At 35.1% G+C, this 17,817-nt stretch overlaps 1 protein-coding gene across 1 annotated transcript; it reads left to right on the forward strand.

Moving 5' to 3' along the window:
• Positions 1-8,808: 8,808 nt before the first annotated feature.
• LOC113774044 lies at positions 8,809-17,595 on the forward strand. Its single transcript, XM_027318619.1, has 6 exons — positions 8,809-8,855; positions 10,447-10,525; positions 10,648-10,700; positions 10,868-10,919; positions 17,046-17,219; positions 17,302-17,595. The coding sequence occupies exons 1-6, from the start codon at positions 8,809-8,811 to the stop codon at positions 17,593-17,595; spliced, it is 699 nt and encodes a 232-aa protein (XP_027174420.1).
• Positions 17,596-17,817: the final 222 nt, after the last annotated feature.

Here is a 17,817-nt window from a genome sequence, read left to right on the forward strand (position 1 = left end):
TTTTGTATAGTCTTGATAGGACTGCAAACAAGTCGAGTTGAGTCCAGATTTTGCTTAATCGAGCCGAGTTGGATTCAATTTTACCAAATTTAAACTCAATGAGTTTTCAATGTAAAACTCGAGTTTGAGTTTAGCCTCAAATTTGAACCTAGTTGAGCTCGATTTTGAACCTACTCGAGTTTTAAAAAATGAAAAATAATTATTTTATTTTTCTAAAAAATGAATAAAATAGACATTTATTCTTAATAAATAATAAAAATATTAGTGACATATATGTAATTTCACTATTAAAATAAAAAATAATATATATGTGTATATATATGTATACATACATACATACGTACGTATCTACGTACATGCATATTTTTTGAGTTGACTCGTGAGCTAATGAATTAAGTTTTTCTACGTTTGACTCAAGTTTGATAGCTCGACTTGATCGACTTGAGATCAACTTGATCAAGTTCGAATTGAATTTTGACTTAACCAACTTGCATTCATTTGTCACCCTAGTCTTGGGTGAAATGTGATGGTGTACAAAACTCTTGTTTCTTGCAAAAGTTGTTAAAAGAGTTGTTTGTAATCTTAGCAATTTTGAGCAATATTCTAGGCAATGTTAGGGACAATAGCGGCTTGAGTTTAATCTTCGCTTGTACAGGTAAGTTATTTGTTGGAAGCTCTCCATATACAACACCGCTGAAAATCAATTTGGTATAAATAGGAGTCATCGTCCCTCTACAGTAAAGGAAGAGCTCATCTACCCAAAAGAGAAAAACTTTGAGTAACGGAGTGAGCGGGGCCTCACAATTTCCATTTGCAATAATTTCATAGCCAAGATTAAAAGTTAACCTATCAACGGTCAGGATGAAGCCACACAAGCAACTAAATTGCGTCAGCAAAACAACGACTCTTTGGGCTTGAAAAAGGGAAATAAAAATGCTAGCAAAACTTTGAACCTTGTTGGCTGATCAAAATTGGCATTTTCAAAATTTGCTAAAATGGCGCCCAAACTTTTTGAAAATTGTGGAACCCAATTTTATTTTCAATTGATACAAGATATCTTTTTCTCTTCAATTCATCTTTGGAGGGAATAATTTGCTTAGCAAACAATCAGCAGATTGCCTTAAAGGGAAGGAAAAGTACCGATATTCAAACCTTAGCACCAATATCCCTGTAATTAATTTGAGGGTGCGTTTGGTTCTACAAAATTGGAATTGAATTGGAATTGGAATTCTATAGAATTAGAATTCTATGAATTGGAATTCCAAAACATTGGAATTCTTTTGTTTGGATAATACATAGAATTGATACAGAATTCATTTGGAATTTCAAATTCTTTGTTTGGATGAGAGAAGAATTCATTAAAAATTAGAATTGTTTCCAACTAACATTTCCTTACATAAAAAATTTCTTTTTTTTAGTATATAATAATTTTTTAACATTTAGCTAATTGTTACTAAAGCTTTAAGGAAAACGCCAATTAGTGCATTTAATAATTTATTTACTATGTCCAATCCCTTGTACATTGCAACTACTTCTTCAACAGTAATATTTCTAGTATCCGTCAACCCACAATGCTCTCTTAAATTTGTACATAAAACAGTAAAACAATGTTTATTGAGTCGAAGTTGCTCTACACAAACTCTATTGTTTCCATAGTAAAGACACCTTAGATATATTTCACGTGCTACTTTAAAGTCAAAATAGGCCTCCTTTACTATATGTTTCTCATGCCACCAAACTACTAATGTTGCTGTTACCATCTAATTTGCAACTACCACTTTTCTCTTTTTTGCTTTTTGCTCGTCTCCTTCCTTAGCCATGTCAATATCCAAATTCTGCAATTCAAAATCATGGCAACAATAAGAAAAGGTTAGTCAAAAGACCAAATCATGCCAAACTAGCTAAAACGCATATACCCCCCTAACCCTAAAAATAATTAGAGAAACATGTCAAAGGATAATAGAAATCAAGGGAAGAAGAGATGTTATGGACCCCCTCTCCCTCTGATCCGCCAACATGCCTGATTCAACTAAGTAGTCTCTTTTCAATCAGTTTTGCCAGGGACAGTTCTGAGTTCCTCGAATGCTCTGTATCTAAAGCATAAATGCAGCTTTAGCACCAGCTATTCACCATCTTCACCTTGAGACCCTTTACCACAGATACAAGGAAGACTGGAGTGACGATCTTCAGCCTTTAAGCATGCCCAACTTCATGTCAGCCCGCAAATTTGCTATCAGGAAGAATGCACTGACTTCACTTAAACGCAGGACAAGGTTAAACCAGCCTTCCTGTAACATATTAGGAAAAATCAAACACATTTAAATGTATGTTAAGAGAGAGTGTGTGTGAGAATTTATGACGGCATTAAATAGTCCAAAACACACATTCATCACAATCCATGTCCATTGACAAGAAGTTATCAGCCTTGACACCATACATAAAAGATTTTTAAGGCCCTGACCTGACAGCAAGTTTTCCTTTAAGAAAAGAAACAACAAGGCAACAAGATAAAGTGCTCTATAAATTGAAGACAAGCAAACAATTACCCAGCACTTAATTAGTAAGCGTTGCCACCCATATCAGTTTATTGCACCTTCCTTCAAAAAATGCCATACAGTTGGCTAATATCTCTTTTAGAACAGTGTACTTACCTTACCTCACAAGTTGAACCAACAATTAGGAACTATGAAACACTGCATCCCTTTTTACCCAAGCTAATGAAACTAGAATCAGCTACTATTACATAATTAGACAAGTAAATCCTATTGGATATTATACGAAATTAACCAAACTAATAATTAGACTAACAGAAAGGAATTAATGGGAGTTAAACAATTAACCAAACTACTAACTGGACGAACAGAAAGAACTTAATCAGGGCAAACTTAAACAGAGTTCGATAGACAAAAGTAAAGTTTTGAAGCCCCAATTATAGTTAGAAAACATATTCTCCAATTATATGACAAAGGTTCGTCAAACTCTAAACAACACAAGCTAACACTGCAAAAACTACAAAGAAATACAAGTCAGATGGACTAGAATTAGACTAACGATGGAAATCAACTAGGGAATTGATTAATATTTAAATTAATGCTACAAATATACCATTCCATTTTCAAAAGAAAGCAGAAAAATACAAATATTTGAGCACAAGGTATAGTGCGTCAATAACAAGAAATTACCCTCAAATCGATAAGGCCAATAATGGAGAATCCATGTACAAGGGATGCCCACAACATGTTGTTGTCGAAACGGCCACAACAATGTTAACACTATTGCTTGAGTCGTGCGTAGCACTATTCTAAGAAACTATTTCATGAAATTGAAATGTCTCCCCAGGATTAAACAAGTTTTCTTCTATTTGTTGCGAACAAGAAAGACAAGCTTTCTTCTTGTTGCAAACTAGAAGGACCAGAACTAGCAAATTAAAACCAGCAGATATAGAGAGAAGATGAGAACAGAATTGTCAGAAAGGTATCAACTGACAGAAATAAAAGAGAGAGAGATAGAGATAGAGATAGAGCAGCTATCAGAAAGATATCAACTGAAGCTGCTGGGATGATTTTCTGATGAGGGAATGGATCCTATTTATAGATTTCAGAATGAGGTGCAACCCTTCTCACTTCCGATGTGGGACAAAGACTGCAACTCTTCTCACTTCCCAATGTGGGACAGAGAAAGCAATACTTCTCATTTTTCGATGTGGGACAAAGAATATTTTTGAAATACTATATATTTTACAACAATCTCCTTCCTATTTCAAAAAAATTCTTTAGATAAAGGAAGAATTTTAAAAGTACTCTGCTTGATTTGGTTGAAATGTAATTAGATTGGTGTCTTTTGGACTATGAACCAAACATAGATTGATAAAACATTATCTACAGAATTATTGGTGAAATATAAATTTCTATAAACCAATAACTCTTGATGTATGACAGAGATTTATCAATCACATTGCAACCCATAATTTGCTGTTAATGCGGTTTTGCGCTTTTAGGCCGTACGCCTGCCTGGGTATTTCATGAGAGCTCTAAAGATTTGACCAATAAATCTTATAGGAGCGGTCCCACTCCACTATCATATAGGTGAATTCATTAAGTGTATACTCCTTTAAATATAGCTCTCTAATGGGATATGAATTTATTAAGAGTTTTAACTCATACTCAATTACTCAAAGCACTTATTTCCGGAGGGACTTAAATTTGAAGTGCTTTATGGTCAATATTGACTTGTTATTACCCATATGAACCTACTTCATAAGATCACCAATCACATAGGTTGGGTTACCATCTCTATTGACAACTTGTTGGTCGAAATCCCATTTCTTTTGAAGTTTGAAGAATCAATTTTCTTCCTACGGGTTTAGTTAGAGGATCGGCCAAATTCAACTCTGACTTCACATAATCAATGGAAATAATTCCATCTCTAAGCAGCTGCTTTACGATATCTTGTCTCAATCTCATGTGTCGACTTTCACAATTATACGATTTATTTTTAACAATAGAAATAGCCGCTTGACAATCACTATATATCGACACAGGAGGCAATAGATCCTTATTTGAAGGAATATTGGCTAAGAAATTCCTTAACCAATCAATCTCAGAACCAGTCAACTCCAGAGCTATAAATTCGGACTCGATAATTGACCTAGCAATGACTGTCTGCCTGGCTGACTTCCATGCTACTGCACCACCACCAACGGTGAACACATAACCACTAGTGAATTTTATATCATTTGAATCAGAGACCCAATTAGCATCACTGTATCCTTCTAGTACAGTGGGAAATCCACTATATAAAATACCATAATTTATGGTACCTCTCAAATATTTCATTAGTTTGACCAATGCAAACCAATGCTCACGATTGGAATTATGAGTATATCTACTCAATCTACATATAGCATAGGCTATATCTGATCTTGTAAAATTCATTAAATGCATCAGACTCCTAATAATCTGAGCATATTTTGATTAAGCAACTGGGTTACCATTATTTTTCTTTAATTGAGTGTTAGCATCATAGAGAGTACTTATAGGTGTCACATCATAATTTTCAAACTTCTTAAGAAATCTCTCTGTATAATGTTCTTGTGATAACATTATACCATCATCTCTCTTTATGATTTTAACACCCAATATCATTTTAATTTCACCCATATCTTTCATATCAAAATTGGAAAACAAAAATTCTTTAGTACTATTAACAATATTTAGACTAGTACCAAATATAAGCATGTCATCCACATACAAACTGATTATCACATATTGATCATTGACAATTTTAACATATACACATTTGTCCACTTCTACAGATGAAAATCCGTCTTTAATCAATACTTGATCAAATTTCTCATGCCACTGTTTAGGAACTTGTTTTAGGTCATAAAGAGATTTAGTTAATTTACAAACCTTATTTTCTTGTCCAGAAATGATACATCCCTCAGTTTGGATCATATAAATTTTTTCTTCTAAATCACCATTTAAAAAGGCTGTTTTGACATCCATTTGATGAATAAAAAGTTTATGAATAGAAGCCAAAACAAATAAAACCCGAATAGAGGCAATTCTTGTTACTGGTGCAAATGTGTCAAAATAATCAATATTTCGCTTTTGAGAAAATCCCTTAGCTACTAAACGAGCTTTGTATTTATCAATAGAGCCATCAGGATTATATTTTCTTTTCAAAATCCATTTGCAACCAATAGGTTTTGTACTAGGCGGTAAATCTACCAAAATTCAAGTTTTATTTTTCATAATAAAGTCAATTTCAGTTTTTATTGCTTCTTTCCAAAATTTACTATCATAAGAAGAAATAACATCAAAATAAGTTAAAGGATCATTATCAACAAGAAATGTTTGAAAATCATTCCCATAGGAAAATTCTTGTCTTGGCCTTTTACTCCTTCTCAACTCCTCATTAGAGGTTGTTTCTTTATTTATTTCAACAGGTGCATGAGAAATTTTATTAGACAGTGGAAAAATATGTTCAAAAAATTCAGCATTTTTTGTCACAATGATTGTATTACAATCAAGTACATCACTTCTTAAAACAAGAAATCTATATGCAGCACTATGTTCAACATATCCAATAAACATACAATCAGAAGTTTAGAACCTAATCTTCTTTTCTTAGGTTCAGACAATAATACTTTAGCTAAACACCCCCACACTTTTAGATATTTCAAATTAGGTTTATAATTTTTTCATAACTCATAAGGTGTTTTGCCAGTTCTTTTATGTGAAATTCTATTTTGTAAATGACAAGCAGATAAAATAGCTTCCCCCCACAAATTATCAGGAGCATGAGAACTAATTAACATGGAGTTCATCATTTCTTTTAATGTTCTATTTTTTCTTTCAGCTACACCATTATATTGTGGTAAATAAGGTGGTGTTACTTCATGTATTATACATTCATGTTCACAGAAGCTATCCAAAACTAAATATTCACCTCCTCTATCTGATCTAATTCTTTTAATCATTTTATTAAGTTGATTTTCTACTTCAGACTTATAGGATAAAAAAGCATTATGAGTATCATCTTTATTTCTAAGTAAATAAAGTTCAGTGTATCTAGAGTAATCATCTATAAAAGTAACATAATATTTTTTACCTCCTCTAGTCATAGTTTGTTTCAAATCACCTAAGTCTGTGTGAATTAAACTTAATAATTCAGTTTCTCTTTAGACACTTACACAACTTTTCCTTGTTATTTTAGTTTCTGCACATATTTCACATTTGTCCATTTTATCATTAATACCAGAAATTAGGCCACTAGATTGCATTTTCTTTATATAACTTCCATTAACATGTATTAATCTAGCATGCCATAAAGAAATTGAATCAACAATATAAGCAGAAGAAGAAACATTCTCATTAAGCACATTTGAAATGTTAAGTACAAAGAGTCCCTGGTTACAATAGCCTTTCCCCACAAATATATTATTTTTTGTCATTACGATCTTATCAGATTCGAATGACACTTTCACCCCAACTTTTCCTAACAATGCTACAGAAACCAGATTTGCCAGAATGTTTGGCCCATGCAGCACATCAATAAGAGCCAAAGTTTTTCCTGAAATAAGTTTCAAGAGCACTTTGGCCTTACCCAAAACTTTAGCAGTTCGTGAGTCTCCAAGGTAGACTACTTCTTCATCATCACCTATTGGAGTATAGGAGGAAAACACTTCTCGATTTGCACATATGTGCCGAGTAGCCCCAGAGTCTACTACCCATTCTTTCACATTGGCTACAATGTTCACTTGAGAGATGACTGCAGCAATTATTTCATCTCCTTTGGTTAAATTAACCTTAGGAGGATTAGTATTTGCTTTGTCACCCTTATTGTATCTACACTGGGTAGCATAATGTCCTGGTTTTCCACAATAATTGCAATTGCCTTCTTTTTCTTAAAGTTGGGGATATTGGGCTTGTAGTTGGGATTTTTTGGTCTATCATACTGGGACTTATTGGCATACCTTTTGTTGTTGTTTTGGACCAGATTAGCTTTGAAGCTCATTTCCTTTGCTTTGGCAGCTCTTAACTCCTTCCTATTTGAATCTTCAATTAGGATGTGTTTCACGAGTTCATCAATAGTGTAATTTTCCTCCTTGTGCTTCAAGTTGTTTTTGTAGTCGCCCCAGGGCTCAGGCAGTTTTTCAATTAGCATGCTTGCAGCAAATTTCTCAGGCAGATTGATGTCTTCATTTTTCAAGTCCTCGATCAGCATTTGGTATTCTGTGATTTGGGTTTTCATTTCTTTGTTGTCAGTTATCTGCCACTAATTGTACTTTCCTACGATGAACTTTTGTTTGGTTGCATCTTCGACGGTAAACTTTGTTACCCAAGCTTCCCAAATTGTCTTGGCTTGCTTGCAGCTACAATACACGTCAAATAATTCATTTGAGAGTGTTTGTAAAATAGTATGACGACATACCGTATTGGCATATTGCCATGATTCTTGTATCTTAGTATCCACGGTCGCAACAAGTTGGAATTCTGTCAATCCATAAGCCACTTCATGAATGTCGAGTAGGGAGTGTACACGTTCTTGCCACCTTCTGAAGTTTTCATTGGCAAAAACTTCAATTTTGGAGACATCCGGAAAAGGTTAGCAAATGGTATTGCGACTGCTGCTACTGCAGATGAAGGTTGTGTGGTATTAACACTGTCGAAGGCCATAGTTTCTTAGATTGTTGTCGAAACGGCCACAACAATGTTAACACTATTGCTTGAGTCGTGCGTAGCACTGTCCTAAGAAACTATTTCATGAAATTGAAATGTCTCCCCAGGATTAAACAAGCCTTCTTCTATTTGTTGCGAACAAGAAAGACAAGCTTTCTTCTTGTTGCAAACTAGAAGGATTAGAACTAGCAAATTAAAACTAGCAGATATAGAGAGAGAAGATGAGAACAGAATTGTCAGGAAGGTATCAATTGACAGAAATAAAAGAGAGAGAGAGATAGAGCAACTATCAGAAAGATATCAACTGAAGCTACTGGGGTGATTTTCTCAGGAGGGAATGGATCCTATTTATAGATTTCAGAATGAGGTGTAACCCTTCTCACTTCCGATGTGGGACAAAGACTGCTACTTTTCTCGCTTCCCAATATGGGACAGAGAAAGCAATACTTCTCATTTTTCGATCTGGGACAAAGAATATTTTTGAAATATTATATATTTTACAACACATGTCGTGCTGAGAAGGCTATCTCTGGCGGTCATCTTTAGCTACAGCTATTGGATTCACTGGATTTGAGCCAATTTACAGAAAGAAACCCTATAATTTCACTCTTAACCTGCGTAAATGAGAGTAGATGTTCAATGCTGGGAAGAGGCAGATGAGGAAGATGAGTAAGAGGAGAGACGAGGTGTTAGCGATGGAAGTATAGGTGGAGGCAGAGGAGGATGTATGGGAGGAGGCGAAGAAGGAAGATGTGGAGGAGAAAGAGCTGCAAAAGAAGCGATGGTTGGTTTGTGACGAGAGAGAGAGAGAGAGAGAGAGAGAGGACTTTCATTTTCATTTTTTTTTCGTGGATTATATAGAGACCCGTTTTACTGATTTAATCCACTTAGGATCCACATACAAACCCGAATATGAGGTGAAATTATGGAATTAGAATTGTGATTCTTAGGTCTTACCAAAGAATTGAGTTTGTGGAATTGATGGTCCATAGAATTCGAATTGAATTCTAGTTCTCTGGCATTGATAGTGTCCAAACTGAAGATTTGGAATTGGGACCCCAATTCCAATTCTAAACCCCAATTCTATGAGAAACCAAATATACCCTGAGTCTCCAACCAAGCAATGGGAGGAGGATCTCCGTACCCATAGCTCGAACAATAGGTAGAAGCATGAATAGATTTCTGAAGTTCTGCTCTTAAAGCAAGCCATTTTGTTATTTATTCAATCAAGATAAAACCACAAGTACCAATCCCCCCAAAAGAAGATGAAAAATCCCGTAAGTACCAAATTAGTGGATATTGACTTTTTGACAAAAGGGATTGGCTTGATCTAAAGTCCAAGAACATTTTTGACTCAAAGTTAAGGTATAAAATCCATTCCTTGATTGATAATGATGAAACCATTTATTGTCAAAATATACCAAATTTTTGAATAGTTACGATAAATTTATATTGCACTTGCACCCAACAATTTGCAACAAGGATTCCTTTAACAATTCAAATCTTTGGTTCCATCATTGTGTTTTGTTGCAAAGCATATTAATTAAGATGCTTGATTGATTGATTCGTGTGGTATATATTATAAAACCCGTATACTTGATATACCGAAAAGTTTCCTATACATATATAAGAAAATCTTCGTTGTGCATTTCAGCTTTAAGTTTCAACCGCCCTTTTTGGATATCGTTGTCAATTGAGTGGACAAGGTAGAGATGTTGAGCTGATATTGTACAAGTTGTTAATGCAGTGGTTGGTGTTAATATGACTATTTTATCCATGATGCTTGCAACGTTATCACCCATTGTAGTCTGCTCTCCTCTTATTATTTTGATGGGTCCCTTTCTTAATTGCTTAGGGGCTCATAGTACCAAATGAGCCCATATCTAGAATACTAATTCCTAAGTAAAATGCACCGGTATAATCCTTCGTATGCCAATCCTGAAGTGGCCGGTGCTAAGCTTAATTACACAGCACTGAATAGGCACTGAATAAGGGACCTCAGTAATCAAATCTAACATTAAATGGTCAGACCCCTGTTTCTCTTCCTCTGCCACCCAAAACTGTTTTCTCATTTGCCCCTTTGCAAATTTCACCGAAGCCCCTTTGATTATTGATGACTATTATGAGAGGTTTTTAATTCAACTTCCACCAGTTTCACCTCCTTCTGTTAAACGGTCTCTTAATTTCTCCATGTTTGCCACCCATGTCAGTTTCTGTTCCTCTTATTATGTTGGGCTTGTTTAATTCCTTGGCTGATTAGGTCTGATTTCCGCTTATTTGCTTCTTCTTCCACTTTATTCCTCTTAATGGCTCTAATTATTAAACAGCCACCAGATGAAGTATTAGCTCCCCCACGTTTGCCACCTATGGCTTTCCTCCTCCTTCCGCATTTGCTAGACGCATAGCCTTCCATCTTCTTCCGTTTCTCTCCTTTCCTTCTATGATTGGTTGGTGTATATAGCTGTTTCTCTGTGATATGTTTAGTCGCCGATATGGAATTTCCTTGGAATTGAGGTGAGATTCGTATACCAGTAATTTTGCCCATTTGATTTTGGCTTTTGCTTTCAAAAAAGAATTACTATGCTTTCTTAGACCTGATGTGTTTGTTCTTATCTGCATTCTTCGTCCGTTTATTAATTCTGGCCTTTCATACCAAGTTAATTATTTTTTTTGTCATGCAGGCTCAAACTCTTCTCATCAAGATCAAGTTTTATCGGTTTCTTTTTAAAAAAGGTTAGTTTATTTTCTACCTTTCTCCAAACTTGCTGGAATAGCTGTTTTGTTTTTTTTTAAAAATGATTTTGTGGACTGTGTTTACCATTGAATTCATGCCTGCTTGGAAATCTCCGTTAGTTTACAATTTATGCTTGTTTGGCAATCTTCTTTTGTTTACATTGGATTTGAGTATTATGTAGTGCAGTTAAAAAATCTTTTGCTCTTTCATCGCTCATAGATTTCATGACATGTGTATATACATGAAAGCATAAGCAATTAGTATTTTAGTTGTTCCTTATTTTAAAAGAGCTGCAGTTCATTCGATAGCAAAAAGTGGTTAATATTTGTAGGCTGAATCTGTGCTGAATCTTGTGTCTTAGGATTCATTCGAATTGTTCAAGTTTGTGTAAGCCTCAAGTTCCAACCACTTTTGTTAGTTGACCCAACATTTCCATAGCAACCCACTATGAATCGAAACATTGCTCCTTCTAAAATGTTCGACCGAAAAGCTCGACGTAATGAAAAGGCTAGACAAAGATATGCCTCTTTAACTGAGGAGCAGAAAGAAATCCAACGGAAAAAATGCCGTGATACCTATAAAAGTAAAAAAGAAAAGACAAAGACTACTTTTACCTCCTCGTTAGTATTGAGAGGAAAAGGTATCGCGCTGTATATACTACATTATAGTGAATATTTAGAGGCCCACCTACCTCTATAATAACTCCCAACAAGTATGGCTGTAAACTAAACTACCTTTGGCTCTATCTCTATGCTCAGATGATGAGCACACCAGTAATAAGCAACTGTTACAGCAGGCTTTTTCGCATTCAGGAACCTAACTGTGGTCATAAGCACCACAGTGAGGCAGGTTATTTTTGTAATCCCTTTTCCTTTAGGCTAATGTGATGTCATATGGGCATAACATTTTCACAATCTATTTAGTTCCTGGAGACAAAGTTGAAGGTAATCGAAGGCAGAAGGAGCATGTTTCAGAATTTCAACATATCTCAAAGGTGAACCACATAAAATTAAAAACATTTTTAATTCACAAATATCCAAAGATATATTAAAAGAGACCTACAAAATATGTTAGTTAACATCCTGTGGAAAATGTATAGGTTCTACTTCTACAGCTCGACGGATAAAAAAGTGTCAGCATTCTAAAGCGACCCAATCTTCAGGTTTAGTTATTGTTTCCTACTGCTAAGTTTAATTATTCTTTCCTCTTGAAACAAACATTACCAACCGAGATTTCTCCGTAGCTACTAGCTAAAAGTGATCACCTTATTTGCCAATATTGTAGACCAACCACCCATCTGCAACTCCTGCTATAGCTTGTTTTTTGATGCAATGGAGGATCTAACAGGTTAGCTAAAAAACTGATCACCATTGTTGATCATATAACAGTGGCGATCCCATTGACAAAAACTAATCACCATTGCATATATAGGATATTCAGTCGAACCTAAACGTTCAAGAGAAGCTAAACATATGTCAAGACGAAGGTGTAAATAGAATTCAGGTTTATTCCTTCTACACATAATAAAACAAGTTGTAAAACTTCAACATATTAAAAATCATATTAATGACATTTTTTATCCATTCATGTAGTTAAAAGCTGTGGGGAAAACCAAAATGCTTCGATTAGGAAACAAAACAAGGTACGCAAACAACATAAAAGGGTGGTGACGGGAATTGAGGCATTATCTTCGATAAGCTTGGAAGCTGATAGATTACCAGAGCAACAGAATTGCAAGTACTGCGGAGCCAAAAAATTTTATTCTGAGTCTGCAAACTTTTGTTGCTCTGATGGAGAAGTAGTCTTAGAAGAGAATAAAATGCTAGACATATTAATAGAGCTATTTACTGGTAAAACAGAAGAAGCAATTTGTTTCAGAACCTATGTAAGAACATACAATAGTATGTTCGCTTTCACCTCTTTTGGAGTTAACTATGATAAATCGCTTTGCCAAAGAAGAAACGGAATATATACTTTTAAAATTCAGGGCCAAACGTATCATTTTATAAATCAATTGATTCCCCATGGAGGATCGGGAATGTTTTCGTAGTTATATTTTCATGATACTAAACATGAAATCGCAAATCGATTGGCTTTTTCAACAAAACTAACTGAGAGCATAGTGGTGAAACTCATGGAACTCATGAAAAGTAACCCTTATGCCTGCTTTTTCCGAAGCCTGAGACATGTTCCAGACTTGGACAATTATCAAATAGTCCTAAAATCTTACTGTCAAACTGATCAACGAGTCTTTAACAAGCCAATAGTATCCCAAGTAGTTGCACTGTGGGTTGAAGGTGAAAACTCACAGGACAGCTATGCTAGACACATTCAAGTATACATAAAAGAGGGTCAAAGCCGTAGAATTCAATATTACTATGGCTGTTATGACCCATTGCAGTATCCACTTCTATTTCCCTTTGGCGAAACAGGGTGGCAACCTGGAATTCAGAGATCTGGCACTGGTAATCCAAAAAAAAGGAAAAGGTCAGTTAGAAATCATCAACAGACTGCAACTTTAACAAGCTTCAGATCTGCCGAAGATATAATAGAATCAGAAGAGAAAGGTTAGTTGTTTTTAAATATAATACAAATTTTATGAATACAATTTTAGTTTACCAAATGTAAATTGAAGCTTAAAATTTTTTGAAATAGCTTTCAAAAACTTTGAGAATTCAAAGGAGAATGTGTCCATGCATGAATACTATGCATATAGGTTCCAGATGAGGAAGAAAAATAAACCAAGTATTCTTAATACTGCCCGTGCATTTCAACAGTATGTAGTGGACATGTACGTAAAAATTGAGAGTCAAAGGCTTGATTTTTTCCGGCATAGGCAACAACAAATTAGGACTGAGCAATTACAGGGTGTCATGGATTCTGTAGTTGAGGGCCAATGTAGAGGTTCAAAAGTAGGGCAACGAGTAATTTTGCCAGCATCTTTTATAGGAGGCCCGTGTGATATGAAAAGAAGGTATGTTGATGCTATGGCCTTAGTTCAAAAATTCGGAAAACCTAACATTTTTTTAACAATGACTTGTAACCCATCATGGCCAGAAATCAAAGAAAACTTACTGCCCACTGATGAGTCTCAAAACCGTGTTGATCTTTCTGCTAGAGTTTTTCATGCCAAGTTAGAAATTTTAAAAGAAGAGTTGTTTAAGAAAGAGGTATTGGGTAAAGTAGCTGCTTACACCTATGTTGTTGAATTCCCAAAATGGGGGTTGCCGCATGCACATTTCTTAATAATTTTACACCCAACGTCTAAATTATATTCAACGGAATCCTATGATCACATTGTTTCTGCTGAGATTCCTGACAAGAAAGAGCATCCACACTTGTTTAAAATGGTTCGCAAACACATGATACATGGTCCTTGTGGCAATAAAAATGCAGATAACGTGTGTATGCAAGGTACAACTGTTAAAAAATGCAAAACTCATTATCCTAAACAGTGGGCAGAAAAGACTACACAATCTGAAAATTCTTATCCAACATATAGGCGGAGGAACAATGGAGAAAAGGTAAAAGTTCGAGGCCATGAATTGGATAATAGATGGGTGGTTCCATATAATCCTTACTTGTTAGCAAAATTCAATTGCCATATGAATGTTGAAATTTGCTCAACAATAAAGGTAGTCAAGTATACTTATAAGTACATATATAAGGGACATGATAAAATACACTTTGCTGTGAATTCAGATGACAGATCTAAAGAGATAGATGAAATTAAGGAGTACCAATCAGCAAGATGGGTTACTCCTATTGAAGCCATTTGGCGAATTTACAGATTTCCCTTATTTGAAACACATCCTGGTGTCATTAACCTTCAGCTACATCTTGAAAATTATCAATCTCTGACCTTCAAAGATGATGCTGATCTTAGAGATCTTTTGAAAAGTAAATTTGCTAAGAAAAGTATGCTAACTGAATTTTTCCTTATGAATGCTACTGATGAGAGAGCCAAAACATTGAAATGCACATACAAAGAATTTCCTGAACATTTTGTGTGGAAACCTGGTAAACGCATATGGGATATTAGGCAGCAGAGAGGTTCAATAGGCCGAATTGTTACAGCAAATCCAAGTGAGGGCGAGAGGTACTTCTTAAGATTATTGTTATTGAATGTAAAAGGGCCAACATCATTTGATGACCTGAAAACTGTCGATGGTGTTTATGTTAATACCTTTAGAGAAGCAGTAATAATGAGAGGATTATTTGAATCCAATAACCCTCAAGAGCAGTGCCTAGAAGAAGCAGCTTTATACCACATGCCATATAGCTTTAGAAGACTATTTGCTACTCTATTAGTTTACTTCACTCCTGCTGATCCAAGAAGTTTATGGTTAAAATTCAAAGAATCTCTGTCAGAAGATTTCAATAGAACTTTGAATTTGTCAAGCGATCAGGTACAACATAAAGTTCTCTATGAGATTAGCAAGTTTTTAGAATCAATGGGAAAAAACATTAATATGTATGGATTAGTACCACGAATCTTAAAGTTTGATGAACTGGATGGAGGTACAAGAGACACAAATTCTGAGCTAAACTTTAAAGTCAATGTAGAAGATATTGCTGCTATCTCTAAATTAAATAAAGATCAAAAAGTAGCATTTGATACTATCATAGATGCTGTTTTTGTACACTGCAAAGGGAGTTTCTTTATTGATGGGCCTGGGGGAACAGGGAAAACATTCTTGTACCGTGCACTACTAGCTGCAATTAGATCAAAGGGATGTATAGCTTTGGCAACGGCCTCTTGTGGAGTAGCTGCTTCTATCTTACTTGGAGGTAGAACAGCCCACTCACGATTTAAAATTCCTTTAGACATGAATCCTAACAACATGTGCAAAGCAAGCAAACAAAGCTCATTGGCAAAGTTATTACAGCAAGCCAAATTGATCATTTGGGATGAAGCGCCTATGACACATAGAGCAGGAATTGAGGGAGTAGATCGTTTGCTTAGAGACCTAATGGATAACTCTGAATTATTTGGGTCAAAAGTGATGGTATTTGGTGGTGATTTTAGGCAAGTTCTTCCAGTAGTTGTAAAAGGGTCAAAATCAGACTTTATCGAAGCTAGCCTTATAAAATCTTATATTTGGCCTCATCTGCAGAAATTAAAATTGAAGGAAAACATGAGAGCAAGATTAGATCCTGATTTTAGCAACTACCTTCTTCGCATAGGTAATGGAACAGAAAACACAGTTAAAAATGAAAGTATTCACATCTCTCAAGCATTGCTTCTTCGCTATACAAATGAAGAAGAATCCATAAATCAATTGATTACAACTGTCTAACCAAACTTCAACATATTTTCTGAAAATACATACTCATTAATGAATAGAGCAATTTTAACTACAAAAAATGATTTTGTAGATCAGATCAATGAAAAGCTGATACAGGAATTTCTCGGAACCCCATTTGACTACTTAAGCAGAGATAAATGTTTAGATAATTCGCAGCAAGCAATTTTAGAGGACTTCATGAATAGCCACACTCCAAATGGTTTTCCTCCACATCGATTGACATTGAAAGAAAATGCACCAATAATGTTGTTGAGAAACATTGACCCACCAGAAGGTCTATGTAATGGAACAAGACTTCTATGCAAATCACTTAAACACAATATTATAGATGCAGTCATAAGTTCTGGTGAATTTGCTGGCAAGCAAGTATTTCTACATAGAATTTGCTTTCGTGTTGAAAATGACCCTAATTCTCCTATATCTTTTGAACGAATGCAATTTCCTATAAGACTTTGTTTTGCAATGACCATTAATAAAGCTCAAGGGCAAACTTTAGATTATGTTGGCATTTATTTGCGAGAACCTGTTTTTTCACATGGGCAGCTGTATGTTGCATTATCTAGAGCTAAAAATAGCAAATCTGTTAAAATTTTGATCACGCCTCCTGTATATGATTCAAGTTTAGATTATGTGACTCCTAATATAGTTTACAAGGATGTATTGCAGCTATCTTGTCAATAATTCCAGTACTCTGTTATATGTAAATAGCAAATAAAGTACCAGTAAATGTCTTAGTAATAGATTATATTTAAATTCTGTAAACTTACTACTTCGGAGTGTAACTCTTGTCTTTGGAATCCTTCGATTTTGTGGTAGTTGTCTGCAGCACTCTTCAAACGTGAAAAAATGGAAAGCAACCTGGTAAACTTCACAGAACTCCAACCTCTCATGGACAACTGGACTGCCATTGTTCAAGTGATTGAAAAGCAAAAGGTTCAGGTTTCAAGAAATGGAAAACGCTACCAAAAGTTGGTGTTTGTTGATAGTCAGGTAATATAGCTTATCATTGCATACTTTGGCACTATACACAACTAATTAATTACCATAGCACTTACTGTATTCAAAATTACAGGGTCAAACTGCTCAAGCTCTAATTTATGCTGGAGATATAATGTTCTTCAGGAAGTACTTTGAACCATATCGAAGATATTATGTATCGAATGCTAGGATTCAAAATGTGTTGCCAAGGTACAGTACCTACCCAAATGAGTGCTCATGGACCATTGACAACTCCACGCTTGTCCAAGAAATCGATGAAGTGGACCCCCCTCTGATACCTAATGTGTTTAACTTTGCTGACTACAATTCAGTTTATCAGCACATTGACACAACTGATGAAATAGGTACCATTCCTGATTTACCTTAACATACAATTTACATAGTAATAGTTACACTTTTTAATATCAAACTCTGGTTATTAGATCTTATTGGAATAGCAATTCACGTGCACTCGAAAGCAATCAGAGGTGGAACACCAACTAGGGATAATCATTCTTACAGATCATATGTCGCACCCAATGGTACTGACCCTTTGGGGAGAGCATGAATCAGAAGAGGGACAAGACATAGCTGATATGATCCACACCCA

The sequence above is a fragment of the Coffea eugenioides genome, chromosome 6 (genome assembly GCF_003713205.1).
Source record: "Coffea eugenioides isolate CCC68of chromosome 6, Ceug_1.0, whole genome shotgun sequence".
Classification (NCBI taxonomy): Eukaryota; Viridiplantae; Streptophyta; class Magnoliopsida; order Gentianales; family Rubiaceae; genus Coffea; species Coffea eugenioides.